At 39.2% G+C, this 25,986-nt stretch overlaps 1 protein-coding gene across 2 annotated transcripts in view; it reads right to left on the bottom strand.

Moving 5' to 3' along the window:
- Window positions 1-24,524, bottom strand: part of dync1h1 (dynein, cytoplasmic 1, heavy chain 1) — an 80,658-nt gene extending 56,134 nt beyond the window's left edge. For both annotated transcript variants that reach the window (XM_052011417.1, XM_052011508.1), the window contains exons 1-19: window positions 24,260-24,524; window positions 22,475-22,562; window positions 21,908-22,081; window positions 19,929-20,184; window positions 18,113-18,299; window positions 16,907-17,178; window positions 16,539-16,766; window positions 13,520-14,596; window positions 12,823-13,002; window positions 12,594-12,743; window positions 10,959-11,105; window positions 7,099-7,239; window positions 6,836-7,012; window positions 5,776-5,886; window positions 5,558-5,677; window positions 3,276-3,515; window positions 2,762-2,917; window positions 2,133-2,246; window positions 76-186 (exon numbers count right to left, since the gene is read on the bottom strand). In XM_052011417.1, coding sequence (XP_051867377.1) covers window positions 76-186; window positions 2,133-2,246; window positions 2,762-2,917; window positions 3,276-3,515; window positions 5,558-5,677; window positions 5,776-5,886; window positions 6,836-7,012; window positions 7,099-7,239; window positions 10,959-11,105; window positions 12,594-12,743; window positions 12,823-13,002; window positions 13,520-14,596; window positions 16,539-16,766; window positions 16,907-17,178; window positions 18,113-18,299; window positions 19,929-20,184; window positions 21,908-22,081; window positions 22,475-22,562; window positions 24,260-24,509 — 4,179 coding nt within the window. In that variant the 5' untranslated portion in view covers window positions 24,510-24,524. The remainder of the gene's footprint in view (window positions 1-75; window positions 187-2,132; window positions 2,247-2,761; window positions 2,918-3,275; window positions 3,516-5,557; window positions 5,678-5,775; window positions 5,887-6,835; window positions 7,013-7,098; window positions 7,240-10,958; window positions 11,106-12,593; window positions 12,744-12,822; window positions 13,003-13,519; window positions 14,597-16,538; window positions 16,767-16,906; window positions 17,179-18,112; window positions 18,300-19,928; window positions 20,185-21,907; window positions 22,082-22,474; window positions 22,563-24,259) is intronic.
- Window positions 24,525-25,986: the final 1,462 nt, after the last annotated feature.

Below are 25,986 nucleotides of genomic sequence, written 5' to 3'. Positions count from 1 at the left end.
ACTTAAAATTAATTTTTTTGTTTGGTTCTACTAAATTACCAATTTTTCTGTTGTATTTGCATTTATAAAACATGCCTTCATGTAGCCCTTCAGAAGTCTCTGCACAAACTCATAAGATGCATACTGACGTAGTCGAGCTGGGAAATTCTTCAGTTGGTTAAGCAATCCGTCCAAATTTTGCCGAAGCTGTATGATGCAATAGTAGAAAAGTCAACTATGATGTGTTGTCATTTATCTATAGAACACATTAATACCATACAAAGTGTCTACTATAGGAAGTTCAGGTAGAAACAGAAAGATCAACAAGCAGAAGATTAATGTTCAGTCTGAGGTCACATTGGAAAATTGTTTCCCCTACCAAAGAAAAATTGCCTTCTAACACTTAGATCAAACAGGTACCCAGTCAGAGAGAACAAAAAATATCCAGAGCAGCACCTGAAATCTCAGACATAAGGTGCCCTGGGCCAACAGGGAGTGGGGAAAAAGTTAATAGATGTGACAGAGAATAATTAAAGGAAATGTGTGAGAATATGACATTCTGACAGGTAGTGTGGACTTGATAGGCCAATTAACCTCTTCCCAGGTTTCAAGAAAAAGAGGAAGTATCTGCATAATCAGAACTACATTTTTTATATCTATCTATATATCTATCTATATATCTATCTATATATAGATAGATAGATATAAAAATTGGTGAGCAGAATACACAATGATCACAAAACAGCTGTTTTAGGATATCTGACCACTGAATTACTGTAAATGCATTATTAACTTCTACTTCTATTGTGTTATTCTGGGATTTTTACCAGTACTCTGCAGGGATAAATCTACAATTATTCTAAGTCCAGTATTCAGTTTTAAGTTGAGTCTACAAAGTAAAACATAACAGTTGAAGCCAAGTATCTGACAGTTAGTAGTTAAGTTGAATGCTCTTGATAGCTGCAATGGGCACGATTCTGGGCTTTGTTGGCAGTCTAACACCATTTAAAAAGCATTACTTGTTTGACTCAGTCAACAGTCAAACAGTAAAGACTATGACATTTGGAAAGATGAGACAAAATTCCAAGTGAAAAGGTGCGTATTTAGGAAATCTCTGTAAATACCGAACTCAGGTGTCCTGTGCTAACCTACTAGATACATATGTGTTTGTACTTCACTGTTCTCGTCATCCATCTCAAATCAAACACCAAACAGGATTTAAATGTTTTGCAATTAACATTAGTATTTTGTTAAGATTTATTTCATTAAGCTTTCCTAATCATTGACTTCAGGAAAGGGGGCAGTATACATGCACCTGTCTACATCAATGGTGCTGAGGTCGAGAGAGTTGAGAGCTTCAAATTCCTGGGAGTGAACATCACCAATAGCCTGTCCTGGTCAAATCACATAGGTGCCATGGCCAAGAAAACTCACCAGTGCCTCTACTTCCTCAGGAGGCTAAAGAAATCCAGCATGTCTCCTTTGGCACTCACCAACTTTTACTGATGCACCGTAGGAAGCATCCTATCTGGATGCATCCCGGCTTGGTACGGCAACTGCTCTGCCCAGGACCGCAAGAAACTGCAGAGAGTTGTGGACACAGCCCAGCGTGTCAGAAACCAGCCTCCCCTCCTTGGACTCTGTCTGTACCTCTCGTTGTCTTCGTGAAGCAGCCAGCATAATCAAAGACCCCACCCACCCGAGTCATTCTCTCTGCTCTCCTCTTCCATCAGGTAAAAGATACAGGAGTCTGAGGGCACATACCACCAGGCTTAAGGACAGCTTCTATCCCACTGTGATAAGACTATTGAATGGTTCCCTTATATGATGAGATGGACTCTGACCTCACAAACTACCTTGTTGTGACCTTGCACCTTATTGTCTACCTGCACTGCACTTTCTCTGTAGCTGTGACACTTCACTCTGTACTGTTATTGTTTTTACCTGTACTACCTCAATGCACTCTGTACTAACTCAATGTACAGAGTGTGTAATGAATTGACCTGTACAATTAGTATGCAAGACAATTTTTTCACTGTACCTCAGTAGGTACAAGTGACAATAATAAACCAATACCAATAATTTAGTTGACATTTTTCCTTATTAAAAAAATGAACCTCAATCAAATGAAAAGGTACTAATCTGTCACATACTTTGCGTGGCTGTACTGAAACCCATGGCTGTTCTTTCAATTGATCAATTTGTTCCCAGACTTTGGAAAGCTCAGACCAGACACCTTTGAGATCCTGCAGTTCTTCTAATGCGACCTAATAAAAAGGTAAATAATTAGTAAGTTTGAGTGTTGTAGTTAATGAGGTTGGTTATCTGCTAAGAAATGCAAGACACATTATAACAAATGGAAATACATTCAGAGCTGAACAATAACATTTCACATACACAGACCACATTAGTTTTCATTTAGAATTGACAAAGATTACATTCAATATTGCAGTGCATCAAACTTGCACATTCTTATGTCAAACTTTACGTACAAACAACTAACAGTAAATTCTGACAAACAGTAAAATCTAACCCAATTTTGTAAGAATACCTCTAACTTAAGCAGTGCTACAGCCAACTGTCAGCCTCACATTAGATACATTTAAGGAGACATCCAGTTACATCTAGAACATTACAGTCAAGCTTTTCTAATATTTTTAGCTTCTGCTCCTCCCATGAAGTAGTAAAAGAATGAACAATATTTCTACCAGTTTGAGCAATCAATTGCAAAGTATCAAACTGCAGCATCAAATCTAGGCTTCAGAGATGTTAAAATACATACCTGCACCCGTTCTTCACTGCCACTGAGCAATCCTGTGTCTGTTAACTCCAAAGCTTCTTTAGCTTTTGCACATTTCTCTCGGTCATCTTTTAGACGACCAAACTTGCCTTCATAGATAGTGAGTGCTTGCAGGGCATCCTCTGGACGAAGGCTCCCCTAGAATCAAATAGCAACTTCACTTAACAGCTCAGTGTTGCATACAGTAAATTCAAAAATACTAATATGCAAGCAATATACTGCTTTTGATTCTCACTCTAGCTTAAAGGACTAGATAGAACATTGGGATTAAAAAAAGTGATTATAAGTTTTGTTACTAACCAATTGGCACTCCAAAAAATAAATAACCAATTTACATATCACAAGTTTAGGGACATGCAAAAGAACCAAGATAGAGCTGGAGAAATAATACAATAAACACCTAGTCCAAGTGGAAATCTAGAAAGTATGATTTAAAAAAAACTTAGCATAACAGATTTCTAATAGGAGGCTTAAAATATTCTGACCCATTACTCACAGCAACAGGTTTTGTTTTCTCCCATTCACCCAAGAGATCTGTAGTACGGCTTTCCACAGCACGATCCTCCTGAACAATCTTCATCTGTAGGTTAGCCACTTGCTGTTGGATAGCACTGTCCTTTCTACGCATTATGTCATTGAAAGCACCCCACTCTCCTTCAATATTATCTATGTAAAGCCATGATGGAGGAAACTGGAATCGCTGTTTTTCCAGCAAACGCTGGCCATTGCGATAAAGCTACAGACAAAAAAAAGTCAATTTACTTCACAAAAAAACTTTCATATAAAGTTTATTATACCTGAAACACAAGCAACACTCAAAATTTAAAAAATTCCATGAGATCTTAGAAATAGTTCTTTTTAACTTTAATCCACTAATCAGAAACAAAGCTGACTTTTACATTTTAATATAGAAGTACCAAATGTAAAAAAGTGCAAAACCACCTTGTGACAGCAAAGGTAAAAATAAAATCCAGCTTTAAACTACAAGTAAATGCTATAACTTTGTACCATAATGTAAGTATTTCCAACTTTCTACAAGGGCCATGCAGGCCTCAGGCATGACTCAATGCCGTCAATTGTTATCTTGCAATTGACTCGGTCCCCACAGCCAACAAAATAGTATTCTTTATGGCAAATCCTGCTCTGCCTCAACAAGCTACACCTTCTTGAAGCACAAAGGTCATGTGGTTGAGTTACTGGACTAGCACCCTAAACTTTGAAACAACAGGATTGTTATGAAAACCTATGTGATGCACCAACATCTTTTTAGGGAAGAAAATCTGTCATCCTTAAGTGACCTGGCCAGGTGTGAACAAGCTATTCAGTTTGAGGGCAGGGAGAAATTTAGGTCTGGCCAGCAATACCCACACCCATTGAACAAATGAAAAATACTGCTGGCAATCTTGCAGCTCCATCTCCAACAACGTTCCATTTGTCTTGTGAGGACACAGCTATAAACCTTTTAACATTCATTCAAAAGTTTAAAATTAGGTGGAGATACTACATTTTCCAAATACTCCTAGAGGAAATTATTCCCTCCACGTTGTTGTAAAGAGCAATGACCACTGCTGTCTCTCAGCCTAAAGCCTCCTTGATCCCATTACTATTTACTGACCTTCACCACAAGGAGTACCTATATCCACTTCCATTATGACTACCGCTGTTCCTCAACCTCAAATTGAAAAAGACAGCATGATCTCTCATCATAATGAAAGAACACGTCATGAATGATTCTCACAATCTTTACTACCCTTATTTTATCATTCACCTCCAAATTCCTTTTACTAACCAGACCCATCCTCTCTTTCCAGTGACAAAACCAACCCTAACAATCACTCCCTCTCTTGCCAAGATTGTCTAGGTCCCACATCTGATCTACATCACTTAGCTATTTGCTTTACAGAATGAACGATATCTGATACTGAAGCACCTGGGATGGATTAACAAAATCCTGATGAATAGGGTAGATTTAAAAATTGAATTCTTAAAGGATGACGAAAATAGAGGTATTTGAGAAAATTCCACAAGGACCTAGACAGCTTAAGAAATTAAGATTAATGGAGCAATTCAAATCAGAGATACTCAAGAGGCCAGAATTGGAATGGAGCAGCAATTTCAAAGGCTTACAAGGCTGAAGGAAGGTGTAGTTTAGGGAGAGATGATGCAAATTGCAATCATGGATAAGAATTTTGAAACTCAAGTGTTGTAGGACCAAGGGCCATTGTTGGTCAGTAAGCAGTAATGGCTGATAAATGAACAAGACTTGCCTTAGTTATGGCACCGATAGGAATTTCAGGCAAACTGAAGTAGCTAGAGTTGATGCAGGGTTAAAGATTGAAAGAACACTAGGAAAGCACTGCAATTATTGGAGGTAATCAATATGAATGAGTGATGCAGTAGTCAGGGACTGGCACAGGGATGGGATTTGGTATCTTTGGTGGTGAGAACAGCTATGTAGTTAGAAGGTGCCTAGGTGAAAAAAGATACCAAAAATGTGAACTGTCTGGTTCAGCTACAGGGCAGTTTCCTGGAAAAAGAAAGTCAGGGAACAGATGTGGTATAAGACACTCATATGGTCCTGTGTGCTCAAATTCATAATACACTGGCACCATTATTTTCCAGAATTTCATCAAATATTTCACCACTTATCCAAATTAAAAGAAAGCAGCAGATACATTCCAAAGAAAACAATCAAGAAAAGTGAAAATAAATACAAGCCCAAAATATGAAAGTCAGAGGGAACCAGTTCTAGATAAGAAGTTTTAACTTGGTACTCACATCTACTTGTTTCTCAAACTGCTTGATCTTGCGTTTCAATGACTGCACATAGGTTATGAAGGTCACAGCATCTGAAGTACTCGCTGTATCCACTGAATGTTGTTCCAATTCTTGACGAGACTGATTTAAAAGTCAACATTGAAGGGGTCATTTGCACAGGTCAATATTCGTTCTAACTGTGCAAATACAATGCATGTTATATACCTTATACTCCATACCTTTGAAATCTGTGAATGGAACTCCTGCATATTCTGACCAAGCATCTGTCCAAATTTGCTGAGAACCTCTTTATGCCATGAATCATACTTCAGATTCACTTTTGATTGCACCTTAAAGCAAATTTAAAAAAGTTTCAGACCACCATTCCTGATATATTGACAAGATAAAAATCAGAAGGACTGGTAGTAGTGGAATGGATCACGCCAATGAGGTCTGATTACACAGGCAAATTAAAGCTTTGCATGAAAGGAATGAGAGGTTATCCACTTCCACAGGAAGAAACGCAGAATACTGCTTAACAGAATGCTGTTGTACAGAGGGATCTGGGTGTCCTTGAACATAGAAGGAAATTGCATGCAGGTACAGCAATTAACAAGTGGAATGCTGACCTTTATTGCAAGGGAGATGGAATATAGAAGTCTTGCTGATACAACTACAGCATGTTGGGAGAGACCACATCTAGAGTTTTGGGCATGGTTTTGATCTTCATATTTAAGGATGCAGGTCAGACAACATTCTCAAGGCTCATCCCTGCAATGAAGGAGTTGCCTTGTGAAGGAACAACTGAACAGGCTGAACCTGTACTCAGAGTTTAGAGGATGTTTGGTGACGTTATTGACACATAAAAGAATGAGGTAACTTGACGTGGAAGATACCAAAAGGATCATCTTCTCTCTCTTAACCTTCCCCTTCACCCCATTGGGGAGTTAGAACAATCAAACTAACAGGCATAGTTTCAGAATAAGGGAGCACTTATTAAAACAAAGATCAGGAGGAATCTCTGAGAGGTAAGAAGGGCAGGGGGAAGGAAAGAGGACCTGTTGTGAATCTTTGGAATTCATTACACCAGCGAGTTGGAGGCTAAGTCAGTGAATGTATTCATGCCCAAGATAAATTCTTGGGTTTTAAGGAACAAGCAGGAAAGTGGATCAAACACTACATTGAAATCAACCTTGGTGCTGAAGGATTGAGGAGCTGAATGGCCAATACTGGCTCATATTTATGATGTTCAAGTCCAAAGTAAATAAAAAAGTCTCAATTTTTAAAAATTACTCTTACCTTTCCATAATCAATAACAACAGGGCCAAATTCCTTTTTAGTCTCTGCATTGTCAAAAGTTCCTCTGGCCTTTCTAATTTGGACAAGCAGCGCTTGCCATTTGTTTAGATCATCTTCTAGTCGGTTATAGATGTTTTCAGGTTGCATATCCCACAAACACTGGTACTGAAGCCAAACCTGACAAACAAAAAGATGAACAAATTGATGATCTTAACCTGGTCAAGTTTTTCCTCAAAAAATTAAACCATCTTCAAAATACTTACCTTGACATATTTTTCAACTTCTCTGACAATTCCCATAACGGCTTCATGAGCTTCCTCCAAAGCAGCTGGTCCATCTGGCATTCTTGTTAGTGCATTTCTGTAGAATTTCTCCTCTTCAGATAGTTCATATTGGAACCCAACCTAGTGGTGATGGTAACAGTGGGATATTGAGCTATATATTCCAACGAGTACTTAGTGCTCATTATACAACAGCTTCACCATTATCTTCCAGAAAGTTAACACAGATTAAGCTCAAACTTTCCACATTCACATGAGATAAACTAGAACTTTTAATTTTAAAGACCATAAGAAAAAGGAACAGGAGTAGGCTACGTGGCCCTCAAACCTACTCTGCCATTCAATAAGATCAAAGCTGATCCAACTTTCCTCACCTTCTTTCTCTCTCCATCCCCATATTTATTGATTAAAAGTCTATCACAGCTTTGAATATATTCAAGGAGGCAGCCTCGACAGTCCTCTAGGGCAAGGAATTCTAAACACTCACAACCCTTTGCGAGAAGAAATTCTTCCTCATTTCAGTGTCAAAACAGCATCTCCTTATTTTGAGAATGAATTCTGGTCCTAAACAGCCCCATGAAGGGAAACATCCTCTAAGCTTTTACCACATCCAGTTGCTCCCCCCACCCCCACGATCTTAAAATGTTTCAATAATATCACCTCTCATTCTATTAGACTCCACTGAGTACAGACCCAACCTGCTTCCCCAAAGAACTCCAATAAATTTGTCAGACATAATATTCCTTTCAATAAAGCCACACAGTCTCTGCTTGATCAGATTATGATTTTCCCCAGTGTTCTGTTATCATGTCATTAATAATTGATTCTAATATTTTTCCAATAGTAGATATCAGACTAACCAGCTTCTAGTAACTCGCTTTATGCCTCCTGCCTTTTTGAATGGGGTATCACAGGCAGAATTTCAATCCTTTGGAACTTCTCCAGAATCTACAAGTTTTTGAAAGATTACAACCAATGCACTTATCATCTCTGTAGCCAGTTCCTGGTGTCAGAGTCATATAGCATGGAAACAGGCCCATTGAGTCCACATCAACCATAAAGCACCATTTCCACAATCCCATTTTAGTCTTTCCACATTACCATCAAATCCCCTCCAATTCTAATCATTCAGCTACACACTAGGGGCAATTTAGTGACCAATTGAACGTCATTGGAATATGGGAGGATTACAGAAGACCTGAAAATTGGCAGCATTGCAGATAGAGAGGAAGCAGGATATAGATCAGTTGGAAAGTTTTTCAGAGCATCAGCAGATGGAATTTAACCCTGTCAAGTGCAAGATGATGCATTTTGGGAAGTCAGAGGCAGGAGATATACAGTAAGTGGTGTATACACTAATTAACTGGAGATATACGCTAAGGGATGCTGGTGAACAGAGAAGCCTAGAGGTCCAAGTCCACAGTTCAATGAAAGTCGCAACAAAGTTGGATATGATGGTGAAGAATGAAGAACGCACATGGCATGCTTGTCTTCATAGGTCAGGACATCATGTTGTAATTTTACAGAACACTGGCTAGGCTGCACTTGAGTACTGTGTGCAGTTCTTGGCGCTGCATTAATAAGAAGAACGAGATTGCACTGGACAGAGTGCAGAGGAGATTTACCAGGATATTGTCTGGATTGGAGGATTTCAGTTACAGGGCAAGACTGGATAGGCTAGGTCTGATTTCCCTGGGGCAAAAGAGTCTGAGAGATGACATGACAGAAGCAAATAAAATTATGAAGAGCACAGATTGGGTAAATAGCCCCTATCGGTTTCCCCAAGGTCAGGGTATCTAAAACTAGAGGGCACAGTTTTAAGGTGAGAGAGGGAGGAGGTTTAAAAGGGATCTGTGAGGTAAATTTTTCCACACAAATAGCAGTTTATATCTGGAATCAACTGCCAGAGGTGGTGGAGGCAGGAACAGCAACATTTAGGAGCCATATTGACAGATACTTGGATGAGCAGAGCATAGAGGGATATGGAATTAATGCAGGCAAGTGGGATTGGTATGGATAGGAATGATGATTGGCACAGACATGGTGGGCTGAAGGCCTGTTTCTATGCTGTACAACTTTAACTCCAAGGAGGAACTAGGTAGCATTAGCACAGCTTGTAGAGCTGCTTCTGCACAGCTCCAGCAAGCTGGTTTCAATCCTGCGATCAGTGTGAAGTTTGCACTATGACAATATGCGTTGCCTCCAGGCCGCAGAGTCATACAGCACAGAAATGGGCACTTTGGCTCACCATATCCATGCTGACCTTTTAGCTTATCTACACTAATTCCATGCCTGCATTAGGATGCATCCTTCTATTTATGTGCCTACTTAAGTATCAACATGCCTCTTAAATGTAGACTGTATCTGATTCCAACAGTTCCTCTGGCAGCACGTTCCAGATACCAACTACTCCACCAGCATTCCCATTTTCAGGGAACTCTACTTATACCTCAAGGTCTCCCTGTTCAACCACACTCCCCAGGGCCCTGCCACTTACTATGCATATCCAGCAAAATGCATCATTTTCCACTCGTTAGAATTGAATTCCATCTGCCATTTCCTAGTTCCCAAAAGCTACTTCCCAAGCCTCATTCTCTAAAATCACTTTGACTCCTTCCTTTTTATGTATTTAAGAGATCTCTTATTGACCATTTTCCTCATCAGTTTTCTTTCATTGATTCCTTAATTTTTTTTAGAACCCCTCCTTTGCTGGATTTTGAATTTACCCCAGTCTTTGAACCTGCCACTATTTTTTGCCACCTTTTATGATTTTTTTCTTCATCACAACACCTTCCTTAACTTCCTTAGTTAGCCATGGCTGGCTTGTCCTCCTATTACAATCTTTCCTCTTCACTGGGACATTTTGTTTGCTGGGATTCATTCATAAATGTCTGCTACGGCTTGTCTATCATCTTATCTCCTCATCTTGAACCCAACGTTCATTCCTCTGTAATCCCCCTCATTTAAATTTAACACAGTTGTTTCAGACCCAAGTTTTTCCACTTTCAAGCCCAGTGTTAACTTCTATCATGCAATGATCATAACTTCAAGGGATCTTTTACTCAGATTGTTAAACCTGCCTTGCTTCACACTACCAAATTAAAATAGCCCATTCTCTGGTTGACACAGCACTGCATTGCGCTAGGAAACTCTCTCAAATGTACTCTGAATTCATTCTTGTGACTACCATTTCCGATTAGTTTAACCCAATCTACAAGAAGATTCAAGTTGCCCAGGATTACTGCACCACTTCTTTCTTTTAAAACACACCATTTCTTGATGTCTACTCTTTTCTACAATGTGGCTTCTGTTTGATGACCTATCCTACCACTGTCTTCTTTCCCTTGCTTTTTATTTTAAAATCTTCCAGCAAAATGAAATCTACATCTTCTAAGTTTCTCATAACTACTTATTTCATCTATTATCAGAGCTATCTCATCACTTTTCCTTTCCAGCCTGTCTTCTAGTCAAATACCCCTGAATATTGAGCTCCCAGCTTTGATTACCCCATAAAGTCTTCAAAATGGCTATTATAATTTTACAATTAAAACATAACCATTTCTAAGTCCTGGTTTTATAAGAATCAAGATACTAACTTTTTTTTTGTTGAGTTTCTGACCTGTGATGTCACCCCAACTCTTAAGCTACTTCAATATTCATGTGAAATTGGCCTCTTGCATATGAAGAAAGAGAACATCATGCCATTAGATTTGATAAAACATGCTCTTAAATGATTCTGTAATTTGGAAATAGCAATAAATTATACCAAGGTATCCAATATTGCCTAATTAGTTACTTATTAAGAATGCAAACGAGCTACAACCATTACCATTCTTCCGTACCTGATACCGTTGACTCTGTATCCTAGGAAGTGTTAGGATAATCATCTTCCAGCTAAACAGCTCTTGGTAGAGTTTGTATCTGCAGTCTTCAATTGGTGGGTGTAAATAAATTACTTGATTTGTAATATGAAGCTCATGGACAATATTCTGCAAGCAAGATGGAGAAAAATATTTTTAAATACTCAGAAAATAGCATTCAGTGACCACTTATCCTATTCCATTGTAACATATTGGCATAATTTGATGGTAAACACATTTAACAATTCCATATCTAAATGTAGCAGGTCACTTGTGTAGAAAACGTCCTCAATGGTGTGTTTTGCATCCAGGTTGGATAATGTTTGAACTGGAAGGGTAAGCTTGAATATTAACTCAAGATTAGGGATATTCAGATCATCCTTCCAGTCAATGGAATTTCTTATGGGAGTGGATAATTCCAAATAAAACATCCACCGAATCATGGAACTTAACATCATTGGCCATTCAGCCACTTGTGGTTGTGCCAGCTCTGAGCTTTTCAAATCAGTCCAATTTTCTGCACACTCCTGGGTTCAACCATACATATTTTTCTTTTTTAAGCATCTGTCCAATTCTTTTTTGAAAGCAATTACTTGAACGTGCTTCCATCATTACTGCAAGCAGCACGCTCCAGATCACAATTCATGGCCACACTGGTTTTTCCACCAATTACTTTAAATCAGTATCCTCTAGTATTGGAAACTCTCCTTATTTACTCTCAATGATTCGAACAAATAAAAACATCTCGTTTCTCTGCTTGCAGGAGAACCACTGCAGACTCCAGCAGCTTTTTTTTTTGCCATGCTGTAAACTTCTGCAACATCTGAGACTACGATAACCTTCCTAAATTATGACACTCAGCTGGCCACAGCACTCAGGACTTAGAAAGTAGTCAAGAGACGACCGGTTAAAATCACAAGTTGCTTAGCTCAAGGGTAATTAGAAACATCCACTAAATGCTGGCTTTGATCATGAATATCCACAACTTGTGAAAAAAACTGAAAAAGAGCAGTGGTCCCAATACTGGCCTCAAAAGGATATACTAGTGCACACTCTTCAGTTTGTAAAACAGTTCACTACTAATTTCTGCTTTATTCCTTAGCTACTTTCGTATTTAGGTAATTCAATATAATTTACTTGTTAGCAACCCAGAATACATGTCAATCACACAGGGACATTTCCTGCTTTGCTCACCGTGTTCAGTACTTTATAAGCATCTCTATATTTATTCTTGACAATTCCTCAACTATTACTTCCTTTTCTGTATCATTGATAAGATCTTTGTGAAGATAGATGCCTTCAACTTATCTTTTTGTGCTTTAATTTGGCCTTGTGTTTCTTGTGACTACTGAAAAAATTAAAAGGAAACCCTAACATTACTTGCTAATGTTCTCAGACACGTACTCCCTTTCCCCTTACTGATAGAAATTGCAGTAATGAAGCATTTCCAAATTTCCAATAATCTTCAAAATATTCTCTCTCTCTTTTGTATTTCAAAGAAACTCAAAATTAATCCTGTTTAGGATTTAGTCCACATGTCACAGGAATGAAAATTATTTCCATTCTTACAAATGAGCTTAAATTCAATGCCTTACCTAAAAGATAGAAAAGTCTTACCCTGATCTTTGGCTCGCCTCCTGGTTTATGGCTTGTTTGTGGAGCATCGGTATCCATATCAACATCGGCCTTGTCATCAGCATGTCCAAACAAAACCATAGTCCATGCTTTCAAACCAGCCTGCAATCGAACTCCCAGGATCCTTTCAATCTATAAGAACAAGTGAACTAGTAAATTTTCAATCAGAAACAAAATTCTAGTACCATCTGGTGCTTTTGACAGCTCCTACCTCAATATCCAGCTTATTGACCCAGATGGGCAAATTGGAATATGAATGGAGGTTCAAATCATCAACTGCTTTCTGAACACGGTTCAAGATTTCAGAAAATACTTTGTGATCGTAGGCACAGGTTTCCAATGAACGAACTTCAAGGTCTATCTTCTCCTCAATAATTAGAAGATCATCGACCTGAAACATTTGTGACAACCATCATTATTACAATGTTGCTTTACTGCAGTAGCTTTTTCACTTTTTGAGTATAATATTGAAATTCTGAATACACCTGGACAGAACCGACAGCATTTAGCTAAAATGTCTACAAAGAAAGAAAGAAAGAATGGAGAAAAAATTGAAAATACTAAACCATATGATTAGATGTATTTAGTATTCACAAGTAACTCAATTATCTCCTCTTAGGTAGTACCTCACTTCAGTGAGTATTGGGATGGCTGCAGAGTCCCACATGTGACATTGTTCTCATGTAGATGGGGCTTGTTGATGCTAGTGGGTGGACAGTTTGGGATGTTGTGCTCTTCCATTCTTGCAAATATCTTCTGCATGCAACCATTATTGAAACTCTAGGCGTGCAGTGCCTTGCTGGATTCTCCTCCATTTTAAGGAAATGTGGACCATGATTACTCTGTGCCCAATCAGCAACTCAATTATAGTCATGCAAAGAGAGGAACTATAATTAAAATACACAAACCTTTTCCTGGAAGCTGAAAACACTCTCGGCCAAGCGTTGCACGTAAGGATCCAATTTGTAGGATTCCCAGACTAATGCGATTCCTTCAGCTATCAATCCCTGAACTTCTCTTTTCAGGCCAGCAACCAAAAGCGATATTGAAATTCTTTCCTCTACCTTCTCACATGTTCTTTCATAGGTACGAACACTTTCAATCAGTGAAATTGCAAATGGATAGAGCTGGTTTGCTTGGTGAGCTTTGTTTACAATTGCGAGCGGAACACGGAACCCAAGCCACTTAAGATTGCGTACTTCTTTGGAAAGTGTAATAATCTCAGGCAGAAAGTTTACTTTCAACTTCAGAACATTCCCACTACGACCACGAGTACGTGTGCTTTCTATAGTGAAGATACGACCAGACACACCAAGGTTACGCTGCTGGACCTTTCTTGCCCAGTCATCAAAAATCTCTTGCGTGTTGAGCTTCATACGAAAACTATCACCATCTTGTTTTAGTTTCTGTCCTTCCACATGATTCTCCCAACCTTTTCCAAGAACATCTTCTACACGCTTCATATAGGCAGTGAGCTGTCGGTCAATCTGCTTCGCCCAAATAATAGACCCAGAAACCGGAGGCAAGTCACGGACATGGCTCATCTTACAAGCTTGACTCTGTGGGTACTGTACTTTGAACTTGTCGTGCAAGGCTTCAATATCATCCTTCACACGCTGGATTAGTTGTGTTTGATATTCACGAATAGCACCTCGAATATGAGGACGAACAAAGAGGGCATTAAATCGGGAAAATATTCTGAACATTTCATTGGCATTTTTTGCGGTGCCAAGCTGATCTCTGAGTCGGGCTGTAATGCGCGTTTCAACTCTGTCAATTCGCTCATCATAGCGCTTGAGTGCTGCTTCCCAAGCTTCGGTTCCTTCTTTGGAAACATCCAATCCATCAACCTCCTTGACATTTTCATAAGCAAGATTTACCTCTTCAATAGCATTTGCATCAGCTGCATCAAATAAAACTTCTGCTACTTTCATGTCCTGTGGTTCAGGCCCTTCCCCCTGGGATTGTTGTGCAACTGCAGTCACCTATAGAATTTGAAAGAGGAAAAAAGGATGTAACTGTAGTTCTAGACTTATGAAGTGGTGAGTAAGAAAATTACATACAACGCTACATCAAAAATGCTGAAAGGAATACCTGATGAAAGGGATTTTTGTTTTTAAATTTAAAAAGCAATCCAATGGATGGATAAATATGATTTAAAAGTCAACCAAGCCAGAAGTTTCATTTGCTGTAATTAATGATAAGTGGTGTGCTAGTTTAATTAGCTCATTATATGGGTGGAAACCCAAAATAAATCTAGATTTGAAAGCCACAGATGTGGAGAAGGGGAGAGGTATTCTGGTCTGGCTTTTCAGTTTAGCAGAACCGAACAGAGAACTTGAGATCTGGCAAAATTGGTCGCCAAGTATAGTCTTCAGTTTATTTACTGGTAAGTCAGGAGCAGGAAATAGGTAGTCCAGCCTTGGCTGTATTAGTCTGTAACTATACAAATGACTAAGTTTTATACATTGCACTTCTAGATGCCGAGTTTCTCTAATGGTAACTCCACCCCCCCCACCTTATCAGTCTTCCTCTCAATTTTACATTAGCTTTTCAACAGATTAAACAACATAATAGTCGTTACTCTACAGAGAATTGAACTAATAAATTCTGAATCGCCAAGATAAATAAAAATATTAAAAAAGTCATTTATAAACAATCTTAAACTTGGATGTATGCACAGAATGGGCTGGATCACCCAAAACACCCACCCACCATTCACCCAATTGTTGTGGCTGCAATCTACAATGCTCAGAAATCATGCTGAACTCCCAAATGAATTCAACAAGTCAATCTTGCAATGGAGTTCAATGAGCTAACTGTGCTGGTCTGTGCATACAAGGAGGGATCATGTGATCAGCTCTTGCCCATATTGATAACAACAATAAGCCACATCTCAAAAATCATTAACCCAAATCAATTGTGAATGACCTCTATACAGAATCACTACAGAAGCATTTAAACATCTCAATAGTAGTGGTCCTCAACTCTGTTCAGGCTGACATTAAGGTGTCCTACCATATTCAGGAGACACTTTCTAAATCGCACTTGGCACTGTAGCAGCAAGTGATATCCCCTGGTAGTGGCATCTGACTGCTTTTTCCTGGGATGGATGGGGTTCACTGCACCCACTCTCCAATTCTGAACTCAAGCTGCAATCTTAGCTCTAGTGTACTTCTTGATCCTCCCCTGCCACAGATCTGGGAGGCATATTACTTATCATTAAAGGAGTCAACTTGATTTGACATCGATTTCAATTGTTCTTACAATAAAGACTTGTGGTATCCACATTCCAAAAACAAAATTCCGATATCAAAAGCAGGCTAGAGGCCAAGTGCAGAACATCATCAAACTGTACAATTCCTCTTACCCAAGTCTCTGTAAGTTACTATTTCAGTTTAGTATTTAAAACAATTTCTAAAATCTGTGTCCTTGAAGCTAGCTTCCTGTGTTACGCAGCACCGCAGGTATCCAACCAGGTGGAAACCTGCACCTGGTTTCAAACCCTCACACCATTCAAAGGTCCAAATACGTCAAAGAATCTTTGCAGACCCAGGATCACTAGAAGAGGGGGCTATGCACCAAAGCAAAAGCCAAGTTATCCAGCCATTTGGAGTATGGGGAGAGTTCAGTGAGATTAGTATTTCTAGCAACTGGATACTCAGAAGATCAATGGTTCATTGCTCACTGAAACACCTCACCTATCCACCAATATTCTGACCTGAAATTACAGTAAGCACTGCCAGTTACAACAGCAACCACCTTTAAACAGGTCAGATGATAGGCCTCATTAAGTCTCAGCATTTCCCGTCATACACTTCTGGTAAAATCAGAATTATATCTGGGTTACAACAGTGAGATGCTACTCCAGGTAACATACATCAGATAAACTACAGCCACCACTACTTCACTTTGTTGATTGATTACCTGGGGCCTAAGAACTCTGACAATAACAGCTCGTAGCTGTTCATGCTGTCGTCTGAATTTTCTCATTTGGTCAAGACGAGCCTGCAGCCGGCGATGAGCAGGATTGATACGCCACACCATTTTAAGATTCTCTTCACGTTTCCGTTTGACTATATCTCTAAGCAAAACCTGAAGTTTCTCATACTCATCATCCCAAGTTTGGAACACTTCAAAGCACGCCACCATCACCTGAAAAACAAAATGGTCTGAATAAAACTCTGACTTAGTTTCAATATTCTAGCTGAGACTACATGCACAAGTTATAAAAACTTCAACTTGTATGATGATATCAAACAAAAGAAAAATCAAAACCTCAAGTTTCAAGCTACCTTCTCAAATTCTTCATAAGCAACGTGCATCAGTTTTCGCGTTCCCAAGACTTTAAGCAACTGGGAGCTCAGATCTCTTGAAATTGCTTCTACTAATCTCAATGCTCGTTGAATAGGATATTTTGTATTTCTGATTTTTCGCAAGTGTGTGAAGATTGCAACAAGAGCCTGTCTGATTTTATCCAGTTCAGTTGCAGACAGCAAATCATTCAATGGGAAATCCTTCATTAGGGGATTATAGTCATTTACAGTTTCCAATGCTTGTTTAAGTCCTATTATTTTAGAAAAAAAATACATTAATACCATAGTAAAAATCAAGTTCAATATATTGATACACTAGTACTTCATTCAATGGTCAAGATAAATTCCCGCGAATGCACAAGTGGTATCAGTGCTATAGAGGGGCATTACTGACAATACTGGGAACCTGGTGCAAATCCCTGCCCTCTCCGTTGCTGCACTCGTGTTGGTAACTGCTCAAGTTCAATCCACCACTGGTGCTTCTGCAGCAATGAAACAGTTAAGGTGATCTCACTGCCACATGACTTTGCTATTAAGTGAACCACTGAGACAATGTGTCTTTGGGATTGGCATTGGGATATGTGGTGCAGTCATTCAGTATTGAGATGCAGGACTCCATAACTTGACAGGCAGCCCTGATCCTATTGTGTCTCACATCACTTCCTGTTGGATGAATTGGAAGTTGCCACCTCTCCTTTTGTTGTTTGGTTCCAAAGCTCTACATAGCCCTGAGATTTTTTTTTCCCCCCCCCCCCCCCCCCCACAGTCGTGGGTGTTTACAACAAATTAGTGCTCTGCAGGTGAGCATAAGTGGAATAATTGGGTATGCATACATCCAAGTAGGAAAAATTTTTCAAGTAGGAATAATTTGTTATAAGTTATTTTGGCAGCAAATGACAATTTGAGCAGAAGCAATCAGGCTTCTACTTAACTGGATTTTTATTATACAAAGGGCATTGAATGATTGAAAGCGATATGCAGCATTTGTGAAGTTATTTCTGTTGTTTATAAAAATCTCTATGGTCAGATACAGATTTGTATCAGGGAAGCAGAATGCGAAAGGTAGGAAAGCATTCAACAATCAATGATTTAATACTACTAAGGGTAGGGGAAACTGTGTTATACAAAGACTCCTGGTAACTGCAGTCTTCAAAAGGGTGCCTTTTAAATGATGTTCATACGCACCAGTATCAGTGTCAAAGCTCACAGTGGCATGGAAGCGTTTGCCATGTTTGAGAATTTCTAAAGTAAGAAGCACTTCTCCACTTTCTCGTTTTTCTTGAATGCGATACAAGGCTCTTTCTAGATTCAACCAGAAGCTGATTTCTTGTAGAGCAGTTCCTGAGGCAGGATCACGGTCAAGCTTGGTTACCTACAAATACAATTTTAACACAACAGTAGGAGAATAGGTGTAAATAATAAACTTGCAACAATTTAATCAAATCATGTCCATCTTTTCCATCAATCAACTGAATAACATTACATAAAAGGGTATATAAAATGAGGAGGGGCAAAGATAGGGCACATAGTCACAGTCATTTTCCTAGGAAAGGGGAGTCTAAAACTAGAGGGCATAGGTTTAGAACATAGAACAGTACAGCACAATACAGGCCCTTCAGCCCACAATGTTGTGCCGACCTTTAAACCTCGCCTAAGACAATCTAACCCCTTTCTCCCCCATATCCCTCTGTTTTAAATTCCTCCAAAGTTTAAGGTGAGAGGGGAAAGATTTGAAGGGACCCTGAGGAGCAACTTTTTCCACACAGAGGGTGCTGGGGTAGGAATATGGAACTAGCTGCCAGAGGAAGTGGTAGAGGTGGGTACAATTACAATGTTTAAAAGACAAGTACATGGATAGGAATGGTTTGGAGGGATATGGGCCAAATGCAGGCAAACGGGACTAGCTCAGGAAGGCACCTTGGTCAGCACAGATGAGATGGGCCAAATGGCCTATTTCTGTGCTCTTATAACTATGACTCTATGTAATGCAACAACTGGCAGGTAGACTGCTTTAACGAGTATAAAGGCTGATAAGCCTCTAAAATATGCTTCAGATGCATTGGTTTTGAATGGGGAAAAAAGTAGAGGAGTACTACTATCTGCCTGCCACAGGAACCATTCTTCCATTTAAGTTCTGATCTCAGGGACAACTGAGAAGTCTTCTGCCTAGCATTAAAATTGCAACATACCACCATATTGTAAACTACTTTCATTGCAGTTCTGAGGGAACTAGAGATTCATAACTTAAATTGCAATAAAATCTTTGTACTTGTATTTTTATTAGTGTATTATTTATTTGCTTGTAAAGGGTAGATCTTTAACTAGCTTGAAATCTCTGGGTAAAAAATTCAGATGTATATAAAAATGAATTATTAAAAATGTTGTGCTGAGTCACCTGGTTAATTAGTTTCCATCAAGTTCAAACCCCTAAATGAAAGCAGAAAGGGAATAAATATTGCCATTGCACTTTTTAAATTAATACTACCCGTGACACAATGTACAATGGGATATAATGGAGGAGCACTTGGCTCAGTCATGACACCAAAATCCAAACCTATGATATGATGGAAAATAGCTAATTGAGCTAGCATGGATGGTACAAATGTTGAAGTATTTCCCAGATGTGCCCACAATCTTCACTTTTTTCCAAGTTTACACTGAAAACAGCAACTTTTTGAAAGATCACAATGATAACAAAAATGTCACAAACATAAACAGCAAACAAAGGAGAAAATAAATTTTCCCATATAAGTCTGACTACTATAGACCCCTTCCTCTCTACTTTTCCAATCTTGGACACAAATTACTATTGTACGTTTTAGCAAATGACATAGAAAATATTTTAGTGCGGGGAATAACAAACAACAACATAATCAAAGGAAGAATGAGTTGAGACAAACGAAAAAGGAAATTAAAGATTCCCAAATCATAACACAAAACATAATAAAAGTAGTCTTGATTTGCAAAACTTTGAACATACCAACATATGAGTAACTCTTACCTTTTGGATTTCTCTAATCCAACGGTTCACACCAGACTGCAGTTGGTTGAGGAAGGTTGGATCCTCTACTTTATCACCAAAATCAGTGACTTTGGGTTTCTCTCCACGTTCATAGCACTGTTTGGCTAAATTGGTTATGACCGGATGGATTGGGAGACTGATCTCTGGGATCTCAATGTTCTGTTGCAAATGTAGAAGACCCATCTCCAGCTCTGCAATCTTTTTCTCAACAGATGGTGCCATTTTATCACCATCCCTGATAAAGCAGAGATGAAACAAATCAAGAACACTTAAAACAAAATGCTTTACATAAGCATACATAGCCTTCACTTTGAGACTTTGCTACACTGATTTCCTACTGAAAATGCCACATGATTTTGCTTCAGTTAAGAATCAAAGCTATTAAAACCAAAATCATAACCAATTGGCCTCTGCCTATTTTGTTTTTATTCAAATTGCTGATTTATTACACAAAAATAAACTATTAATTTAGTATGATAGTTACTAAGCTCTATATCTTATAGAGCAGTACAGCACAGGAACAGGCCCTTTAGCCCCTGATGTCTGTGCCGCCCACAATGCTAAATTAAACTAAACCTATCTGTCTGCATATGATCTACATCCCTGCATGTCCCTGTGCCTGTCTAAAAGCCTCTTGAACACCACTATCATGTTTGCTTCCACCACCCCACCAGTAGCATGTTCCAGGCATCAATCACTGTGTGAAAAACTTACCCTGTACATCTCCTTTAAATTTTTCCACACTTACCTTAAAGTTATGCCCTCTAGTTTTTGACATTTCTGCCCTGGGGAAAAGACTCTGACTATCTACCCTATCTATGCTTCTGTTCATTTTATAAATCTCTATCAGGTCTCCCCTCATCCTCCGATGCTCCAGAGAAAACAATCCAAGTTTGTCCATCCTCTCCTTATAGCTAATACTCTCTAATCCAGGCAGCATCCAGATGAATCTCTTCTGCACCCATTCCAATGCCTCCAATCCTTCTTGTAATGGGGTGACCAGAATTCCACACAATACTCCAAATCTAACCAGTTTTACACAGCTGTAATACAACTTCCCGATCTTATACTCAATGACCCGACGGATAAAGGCAAGCATTCTATACACACCTTCTTTACCACCCTATCTACTTGTGTTGCCACTTTCAGGGAGTTAGATAATCATATCCCTCGGTCTCTCTGTTCAACAACACTCCCTAGGGCTCTGCCAATCACTGTGTATATCCTGCCCCGATTTAACATCTTAAAATGCATCACTTTGCACTTGTCCAAATTAAATTCCATCTGCCATTTCTTTGCCCACTTTCCCAGTCGATCAATATCCCGTTGTACCCTTAGACAACCTTCTTCACTGTCCACTATACAAAAAATTTTGGTGATATCTGCAAACTTACTTATCATGCCACCTACATTCTTATCCAAATCATCAAAAATATATAGGACAAATAATAGGGGACCCAGCACTGATCCCAATGGCACACCACAGGTAACTATTTTTCTCCTGTCTTCAGATGTGGTCGAACATTTTCTGTGTCTTCAGCTGCGGTTTTTGAAGTAATTGTTACCTTGTCAACAATGATCTGCACCCCCTCACAAACATTCCCTCTGTACTCTTCAATTTTGCTGAAACGTAATACACCTGTTTCCTCACTCTCCTAGTTCTAATGAAATGTCAACTATCTTTTTCTTCCCACTGAGGCTACTTGAACTGCTGAATACTTCTAGCATTTGTTTTTTTTTTTCCCTGACTTACAGCACCAACATTTTTATTGCTCCAAAAGTATACTTTGTGTTTTTTTAACATATGGTTGCTCCTCAGTCAATATGCAAAACCTTTCAAAATGGAAGTTGCTCCCAAAATGCAAATTAACCAGTGAGTTTGCAAATATATGAAATTCAAAAAACACAATTTATTAAACTTCACATCTTCATAAAAGTACAAGTAAAATAACAATTACCTGTCAGCTTTACCAGATTCTCTAATGTATGATTTGAAGAATGGAGCCACTGCATTGCTGATAATTGAATGCAATGTTTCGTATGGAGAATCTTCACTTAGTGTTATAACACGCAGTTGAGATGAAATTGGTTTATCTGCATCGATAACTGGAGTGCGTTTAATGAAAGCCAAACTAGAAAGAAAAACATTTTGGAAAATGAATTTTAAATAACTACATTACACAGAGCTGTCCCATATCCAAGGTTAACAGAAATAAACACTTGGTTGTTTTCTCAAAATAGATTAAATTGCATTGCAAGAATCAGTACGTATTGATCTCAAAACTCTATGTAACTTAATAATTTTTTTTTGAACACACCAGAGACCATCATCAGCTTTACAATTCAGATCAGAAAATTGCCTTCGGTCAAATGCTACTGCTAGTGTTTAGTAACTTTGACGCAAGATTAAATTATTAACACTACTTACACAAATTAACGACTCACTACTTAGAAGGACAAAGTAAGTCAACCTTAATTTTGTGAAACAAATCTGTACAAATGCTTAAAAATCAAAAACTCAGTACCTGTTAGATTTAAGTCCATAATGAATATCAGTGTTTATGTTGTAAGCTATATGCTCCTTCTCCTCTTCCCCTTCATCTCCAACATCCTCTATCAGATAAAAATAAAAATTGATTACATCCATGGGTCAACAATCTAATATAGAAAATTATTAAATTTCACCATAAGATATTAAAGTTATTAGTCATGTTAAATATATTGGAAGATGGTATATAACTCCATATGGCATAGGCCCCAACACAGAATGGGCAGTTTACCATGGAGAGAAAAATGGTACCGATAGCTGGTTTCAAAATTTTCTTGGTGGCCAGTGAAAGATCTGCAATGACAATGCACCAATCTCTTCAATCACAAAACATTGCGCAGAGTGGGGGAAACGGAAACTAAACCGACAGTTCAAGGATTCTGAAGAGTGGATATATAGCATCTAATTGGCAAAGAAAACATGACTAGCTTGTAACCTGCCAATTCTTCCTATAAACTGCAGATGGCACAAATATGACATCCTTAAACTGAGATTTCTATAGTAAGGAATTTTTAAAAATTTGGATGAAAAAGGTACCCAATAATCTAGTCATGAAATCACTTACTGTTCGTGGACTGCCTATTCAAAAGCTTAAAATCCAGTTGTAGGTTAAGACAAGATTCAATTTAAGAAAAAAATTAGATGGAAAAACCTTGATCCAAGTACTGGAGGGGGCAGCATGATAACCTTGCACTGGTTGTAGAACTTAACATAATGAATGCAAAATATTCAGTAACTCAAGAATTCTTTACACAACAAAAATGTTTAATTAATTCTAATGCATTTCACTACAAATGTTTTACATGAGACAAAAGGTATTCAGTATTTCCTTAGAGTCAGAATCATCCAAAGCATCCCTGAGTCTGTACCAAGCATCAAGTCCTATTCTTTCTCTGATCCCATTTTATTCTTTTCACGCTCTCATCAACTCCCCTCCACTGCCACCCCGCCGCCCGCCCAGATACTATCACTGTGAAGTCAGTTTTCTAATCAAGGTAAGCAGTAATCTTACTTCGACAACTCTTATATTTGTCTGTAAATGGATTAAGGCAATAACTTTGCTGCTTGTTTTGCAAACTTTTGATAATTGCAATCAGTATAAAAAGGAACAGTATTAAGTCTTATTACGAATGTACAAGATGATGTGAAAATGTACAAGATGAATGTGCACTGATCAATTTCACGGAACATGAAACTGCTCTGTCCATATATTGAGTCAGCTGACAATGAAATGCCAATAGGGGACAATTTACAATTCATTTCTTCTCCACAATAGGGCGTCACCCACAAAGGAAAGTCTCCTTACATGAAACTAACAACATTAGGATACTAGATGTATTCAGAAATGTAAACTACCAGTCCTACAATTAGAATTTAAACATGTTGGGGAGGGGGCGGGGAGGTCATGCGCGTTGCACAAATAAAAGAAGCAACTTTCCATAATTTGAATTGTAAGGAAACCAGCAAGAGGAAGGAGGACCATCTCCCAAAGGGAATGGTGCAAAGCTCGAGAGCTGTCAGCAGCAAACTCCCACCTACTTAAACTGGGAACTCGACGTTACATTTTTGCTGTTAATTTCCAATCGGAACCTTCAGTGGACAGGTGTGAGACGATTGTTTTACATTTTGGGTGCCAGCTTTGGCCCGGGCCGCGGCCGCCGCCCTCACCCAGTTCTCAGCTGGGTGCGGCCGTTGGGATGGAGAGCTCCTGGTTTACGTTAGCCCGGAGCAGGCGCCAAGGAGGGCGGGGGAGCGCACAAACCTTTCAGGGTCGTTCGCTCGACCAATACCGTGTGCATCTGGGGATCAGAGAGGAATTTTTTCATCTGCTCCACCGCGCTCTTCTCCTCGAAGGCCGCTTCCAGGGCCGCCGGCGCGTCGCCGCCATCTTCCAGCAGCAGCGGCACCAGCTTTCGGATGTGCTTCTGCAGGAGCGACACGTCCGCCACATTCTGCACCGTCACTTCGAGGCCGGTGGTGCCATCCTCCCCGCCGCCGCCACCCTCGGACATGGTGAAAGACTAAAGCCGCTGCCCCGACCGTGCAGCCCTCAGATAGAGCAGAGACTGAAGCACTGCGGCAGCCGCCCAGCCACTAAGGCGCGTCCCGCAGCGTCACGTGTCACTGCAGAGGGTGAGGTAATGCAGGAGCGCCCCTCCTCCGGGAGCTGGAGCCCAGTGCAACCCTCCCGTTGGATGCATTGCATTGCAAAGCCACATGTGCCATCGAATTAAACAATTTCCAGCCTTTCAAATGGCATCAGAACTAGTCAATTATGATGAAAGGTAATCAACCTGTTATGTTCACTCCGTTGTTTTTGCTTTCTTCACAGATGCTGCCTGACATGCTGAGTATTCCGACGTTATCTGCTTTTACGTCCGCTATCTACTCTGCTCGGTTCCAGCTCCTCGTAGAAGAATTCGTCCAGTCTCATGCCTCTTTGTTCTTAACCATTTCTAACCATGATTAAGATATTTTATTTCAAAAGGGGTTGGAGATAAGAAAAATATGGCAGTTATAACAGGCCACATCTGGAGTACTGCACACAGTTTCAGTCCCCTCACCAAAGGAGCGGCATTGGAGGCAATCCTAAAGCGATGTGAGGATTGACCTGTCAAGAAAGATAAAATTGGTGGGCTCTTAATTCTTTGGAGTTTAGAAGAATGAGGGGTGATCTCATTCAAACAATTAAGATGCAAGAGGCGTAGATGTTGAGACGTTTTCGTTAATTGGGGCCTTGAAGGCGGCGATATAGTTACAAGGAGCTTGTTCTTTAAAACCGAGGTACGTAGACATTTCTTATAGGGTGGTGAATCTCTACCCTAGAGAGTTGTGGAGGCTATATCATTAGAAGTATTTAAGAAGGAGACATGTACTTTTTTTGAAAGGTTGATGGATCTGGCACAGAGAAGTTGGGGCCTGGGGTAGGTCAGTCATGATCATATTGAATAGCAGGGTAGGTTTGAGGGACAAAGTGGCTTACTACCACACCTACTGTGCACCATAAAAACAGTCTGATGCTTAATCTTATGGAACACCCTCAGAACTATATTGATTGGTCAGAATTGGGATTGCCAGTTCCCACCTTTCAATTTTATTTATCTATCTAGGAAATAGGAAAGGTTGTAACAATGATGCTTAAATTTGAATGTGAAACATTTTGTTGAGCATGTGTGCAATGAAATATTGCACATGCCCACTTTCAATGCAGTGTGGTTACTAAAACACCCAAGGTGAAAGTAACTTAAATTTTCTTACTGGTATGATTGTGTCACTAATGTTAGTGATTAACAGATTTGTACTGATTGTATTGGCTACTTTCTTTCCAGTACATTGCACTATTTTGGTTTAATTTCACTTCTGGAAACAACATTTACACATTTCTGTGGTTGTGACATAAAACAACTGCTCTACACCTTTAAAAACAAACTCAAATTCACTATTATGTAGATAATTCACTATATCTACATAATAATGTAGAAATCAATC

This window comes from Pristis pectinata, chromosome 1 (genome assembly GCF_009764475.1).
Source record: "Pristis pectinata isolate sPriPec2 chromosome 1, sPriPec2.1.pri, whole genome shotgun sequence".
In the NCBI taxonomy this organism is placed as follows: domain Eukaryota; kingdom Metazoa; phylum Chordata; class Chondrichthyes; order Rhinopristiformes; family Pristidae; genus Pristis; species Pristis pectinata.
The sequence above is the reverse complement of the archived record's forward strand: the minus strand, read 5'-3'. Positions and strand labels throughout refer to the sequence as shown.